This window comes from Primulina huaijiensis, chromosome 1 (genome assembly GCF_012295235.1).
Source record: "Primulina huaijiensis isolate GDHJ02 chromosome 1, ASM1229523v2, whole genome shotgun sequence".
NCBI classification, from domain to species: Eukaryota; Viridiplantae; Streptophyta; class Magnoliopsida; order Lamiales; family Gesneriaceae; genus Primulina; species Primulina huaijiensis.
In genome coordinates, this window is record NC_133306.1 from 18,585,514 (window position 1) to 18,591,239 (window position 5,726).

The following is a 5,726-nucleotide window of genomic DNA, read 5'->3' on the forward strand; positions in this document are numbered from 1 at the left end:
CTAAGGGTGAGTTTGGTTTGAGTGATTAGATAGGATTGATTAAAATTTCACAACTAATCACGTGTTCTTCTCGCGTATATCAGTTTTGGATAGTCCGATGGGCCCATATGAGGCCCGCACTATGCATATGACTTATTCGAATTTGAGGGACAATTATTACCTACTTTTTGGTGGGATAAGGAATGATACTGGAGTTTTATTACCAATACACCCCTTCATAAAATATTAATCAACAATGCTATTTAACTGTATAATAATTAATATTGTTTTTATAACTGTATAAAAACTTAGAAAATATGTTTGTTTATTGAGAAAAAAAGTAACAAAAAGATTTCTTTCACTTATAACAACAAATCAAATCTTTTTTTTGTCAATAAAACAAATTTGTTTTTATTTTAAAATATAATAATATTTTTTAGTTTTATTCATAATATTATTTTAAAAAACAAAGATGGTTAAATACCGATTCAGTATTTATGATTAATGAAAAGGAAAAGAACAATGGATAAAATATTTGTTAAAACAGTAATAAAAATTGGTTTTATTTTGAGAAATAAAATATATTGTTAAATTCAATTTTAAAAAGGTGAAAAAAAAAAATAGCACGGGTATTTCGGACATCAAAATATTATTGTTATTTTAAATATTAAAGTAAATACATATTTACAAATTTATTTCTAATAAATATATTTAAATTAATTTTAATAAATGTTTAATTATCTATCCAATTATTTTAAGAATATATATTTAATTAGCACTTTGGGCATTTTAGTCATTACAATAAAATTTACAAAATTAATCCATCATTTTAAAATCATACCAAACACCATGTTATTTATCAAACCATACTATTAATCAATATCTCTCATTTTTTAATCATTCTAATTATTAATCATTTATTTATCTTATCACACATACCAAACGGATCCTTATTGTAAAAATAATTAATCCAAATGATTTCACCCCGATCAAAAGTAAATAAATAAAAAAATTATTTTTCTTCCTAAATCCCTCTACTTTTACTTAAATTTGACAGATTGAAGAAGATTGGCCTGCAATCCGTCACAACACACTATTTGAAGAGCCGGTTCAAGACATTATCAATACAACTCATTTATTAAACATGATCCGTTTTGATTGCTCTAATCGACTCATTCTCCTTCATCAAATTTACTATTTTATGTTATGTGTCTAAACAACTTTTTATTCCTTAAAACAACAAATTTCCTATTTAAAATTTTTTAAATAAAAATCTAGAGTAGATTTTTATGTGCCAAAAAAACAATTTAAATGATCACAGAGCAGCACTGTCACCTGCTCTACAGTCTGTCCTTTGACCTTGGAGTTCTCTGCACTGCAAATAAGCAACACACACAACGCCTGTGATCCTCAAAGTACGTACAAGTCATGAAATACATACGTACAGCCAGCCTGAGGCGCCTGTTCTCCTACAAGGAGTCCTCCAAAGATTCCATTTTTGCTGCGCAGCAAAATCAACCCACCGTTTCACAGTCATTTCAGAAGCCCACTTGGAAATGCTTTTCCTACGAAGAAATCTTTGCTGCCACCGATGGGTTCTCCCCAGGTTCATGCTGCTTCAGAATTTGTTGTTTTATTTGAGAAAAAAAAAGGATATCAAGTGAAATGGCATCAGAATATATGATACATAAGGGTGGGTGGATTTGACAAATTAATTTCTTCTTTTTTTTTTCCAGAGAATATGGCGGGGAGAGGGGGATATGCTGAGGTTTACAGAGGAGTTTTGGAAGATGGGGAAGCAATTGCTGTGAAAAGGTTGTCGAAAACGTCGAATGACGAGAGAAAAGAGAAGGAATTCTTGAGTGAGATTGGGACATTGGGGCATGTTTCGCATCCAAATGTTACTTCGCTTCTTGGTTGCTGTCTTGATAATGGCCTCTATCTTGTTTTCCAGTTCTCTTCAAAGGGCTCTGTTTCTTCTCTTCTACATGGTACGAAGACTCAAATTTGTGGGGTTTGTGTGAAATTTATTTGATTTAAGCTTTGGCTTTGTCTATATAAATACTTTTTAAAAAAATTATTAAGTTTCGTTTTTTCAAGTCGATGATTATGAAAATTTATGGGATTCTTTTAATTATTTATTTTTGGTTCTTTGGTTTAGATGAGAAATTGCCAGTAATGGACTGGAAAACAAGACATAAAATTGCAGTTGGAACAGCTAGGGGCCTACATTACTTGCATAAGAGGTGTCCCAGAAGAATAATTCATAGGGACATCAAGGCATCAAATATTTTATTGACAGCAGATTTTGAACCGCAGGTCATTTTTCAATTTTACTTGTTTTAAATTTTTTATCTTTAATAATGAGGAGGAGATATGGGGTTAGGCTAGTAAGTGTTTTCAATTTACTTCTTTACAGATATCTGATTTTGGGTTGGCGAAATGGCTCCCTTCTCAATGGAGTCATCATTCAATAGTTCCAATCGAAGGAACTTTTGGGTACACACTGAATTCATGTCTTAAGTTCGGGTTTACATAGTATACTTGACTGGATGGATGTTCATCACGAGTTTCATAAAATGTTGGAGAATAGCAATTGCCTTTTTTGTCAAAACAATCAAAACATGACGATTCGACATTGTATGTTTTAAAAGATTTGATTTGCTAAGTTACTAATAGTTAGAGATTATGACGTAGCAAAAATTGATCGGTCACGCGATGTGAATGTGGCATGTATCATGAGAAACGTGGCACATATCCTATTCGTGTTGTTGAAAATCTAACACCGAGTGTCGTAGAAGATGACATTTGGTCTTGCATATGGCAGACATTTAGCACCGGAGTATTTTATGCATGGAGTCGTAGATGAAAAGACCGATGTATTTGCATTTGGAGTGTTCGTACTTGAGCTTATTTCTGGAAAGAAACCTGTGGATAACTCTCATCAAAGTTTGCATAGTTGGGTAATGCCAAAATCTATATATAGTTCAAGTTTTTTTTTTCTAATGTTTCAAGGAACACTTAATTTCATTCTGCTAATCAAATAGGCAAAACCAATATTAAGCCAAGGAAATACGAAAGATGTGATTGATCCGAGGCTTGTAGATGATTACAATGAAATACAGCTTAATAAGCTTGCATATGCAGCATCTCTATGCATTCGAGCCTCTTCTATCTGGCGCCCTACGATGAGTGAGGTGATCGTTTTTTCTCCGATTTTCCCTTATTCTGTGATAAAATATCATGCATTATGCGTTCAATGACTGCCTACTTTTGCTAATGCTCATGGAATTCTTGGTTTTATCGTGAGTATACATCTGTACCTTTTTCTTGTTTCGATTTGGGAAATGATCGAGGTAACATAAGCGATATGGGATTTTCTAATTCGGCTCAGAAACATAGGAAACATTACTCCAAATTAAGATATGTAATTATAGAAGAAGCCTTTCTCGAGTGCCCCATTATTCTACATTATCCTCTTCTCAACATTTACTCAATATAAGCACTTTCTTTCTTTTAAAGGTCGTGTCGATTTTATGTTGAAGTATAGACTAAGTTTGTGTTGTTTTCTCCTATAAAATCACCTAATCTCACACTAACTTTTTTATAGTTTACTGATAGAGACCGTAGTATCAAACTTAACACGCTCGTTTAATTAATTCCGATTCAAGGAAAGACTGTGTCCACACAAGCTTTTCATGGTTGACCAGACCTGCCGTCGAGAAAATTTGAGTAATTTATGATAAGATTAGATTGTTCATTGCTTGATAGCCTTGTTGTCTCCATATCATGTGATTTTAACCATATTTTAAATGGACGGTGTTTGATTTCTTTCCTTTTTCTTCACCTAACCATTAACTTTATTCTCTGTGGGTTATTAGGCAGATATATCTAGTTCATGCATGTGATTAGTTAGATCTTTGAGTGTTATTGACAAGCTAAAAGGCATAGTGAGAAAGGGTTGATCCTAGCCTTCGATTAGCTGATCCTAGATCGAACTTCGGTAGTCTGATCTGATCACTACTTCGGTCGAATTTGGCTAAATTAGCTCTCCATATATAATTTTTTGATTAAATGAACACTGAACTATGATGATTTTTTTTTATAGGTGTTGAAAATAATTTTATCGGAGGAAGAAATTGACAAGGAAAAATGGAAAACGTCGAAGGAAGAGGAAGATCGCGAAGAACTTTGGGGTTTTGAGGATCTTGAATGTGGATCCGATAGTTCATTCTCAACCTCACCGAGAGACTCCGTCTCAATTGGGAGCTCTAATTACAATAAAAAAATAAATCCTACAATGATAGTAATTGACATGTATAAAATAAATACAAAATATCCAAATAAAGGTAAAGTTTGAGGGTAAATATTATATATCTATAAATAAATGTGTGATATATATGAATGTATAGTGATGCTACTTATAGCCAACTTTACACCATTATTTTTGGTTAAGTTGTAATATGTAATATTTTGTGGAATAAATGAAAATAGGTTAGTAAATAAAAGGCAAACTTCACTAAGCAAGCTAACACATGAATGCACCAAGCAGGGATGCTTATCGTTTCATAAATTACTTTCTTTATGTACGTGGTAGGCAAACATCACGGCTTCTCTGTCAAGTCTTGCGCCCCGAGCCTATGATACCGACGTTTAACAAATAAATATTTGAAATCAACAAACTTCGTAGTATATTAATTAACCAAACCAATCTATTTCATTACCAAAAACTGTCTTTACAGAGGAAAATGATAATAAACGGACGTGTTGTTGGATCTCGATTTTCTCGTGTCCAAACGCAGCGGAAGTTTTAAATTTTATATTTTTTTTGCCAATCAAAATATATTTGTTTGAGCACTCGTACGGTTTTATGATTAAACATTCATAAGGCGTTAAAATTTTATACATTTGGTGAATTAAATCACTTGTCTCCAACTAATCCGATATAGACGGATATAGCTTTTGATGAATTCCTTACGAACGTTCTTCAGAAAATCCTTTCTTTATTCTTCTAATCAGGTCCACGACTAGATGATTTGTTCATCTTCTAATTTGTACTAGAAAAATTAGAAGAAGTTTTTACGTTGGAGATTAAAAATCGAGAGGCGGCTCAACCTTAAAATCTAATCAAAGTGGCCGAAATATTGAGGGAGAGCTGGAGAGTGTTTTCGAAATTTGTGTCTTATGGTGGCTAGGGTTATGGCCTCTCAACACCCTTTTATAATTAAGTCATGACTATAATACACATAATTAGTATTAATGAGCTTGATTAATTAATTGGGCTAATCCAACTAGTTTAATTAATTAATCAAAATCAATTAAGAACTTTAATTATTTAGTATGTTGGACTTGTACTCCTACAAACCCATTAAACATACTTCTCACCAATTTTAATTTAATATTTAATAAACTCAACTTTTGAGCTTAATAAATTAAATCGATTATAAATTCAACATTTGAATTTATTATTTAAATTATAAATTTAACTCCTTGAATTTTATCACATCCAAAATTTAATATTTAATAAACTCAACTTTTGAATTTAATAAATTACATTCTCAAATTTTATAAATTCAACTCCTTGAATTTATTCTCCCAAAATTTAATTATCATAAATTTTTACTACTTGAATTTACTATATTTTAATATAAATTCAACTTCTTGAATTTATTCTCTCAACGGGAACAAACGATCCAGTGCTTGTGTGACCCTCAATGGTTCAGGGATACAGCTAGCCGTGGGTTCAC

At 31.9% G+C, this 5,726-nt stretch overlaps 1 protein-coding gene across 1 annotated transcript; it reads left to right on the forward strand.

Annotated features, from left to right (window-relative positions):
- The first annotated feature begins 1,295 nt into the window (after window positions 1-1,295).
- Window positions 1,296-4,377, forward strand: LOC140982423 (probable receptor-like serine/threonine-protein kinase At5g57670). Its single transcript, XM_073448922.1, has 7 exons — window positions 1,296-1,585; window positions 1,716-1,970; window positions 2,141-2,298; window positions 2,399-2,478; window positions 2,807-2,942; window positions 3,027-3,176; window positions 4,088-4,377. Exons 1-7 carry the CDS (start codon window positions 1,408-1,410, stop codon window positions 4,337-4,339), a joined length of 1,209 nt encoding a protein of 402 aa, XP_073305023.1. The 5' UTR covers window positions 1,296-1,407; the 3' UTR covers window positions 4,340-4,377.
- The last annotated feature ends 1,349 nt before the right edge of the window (window positions 4,378-5,726 follow it).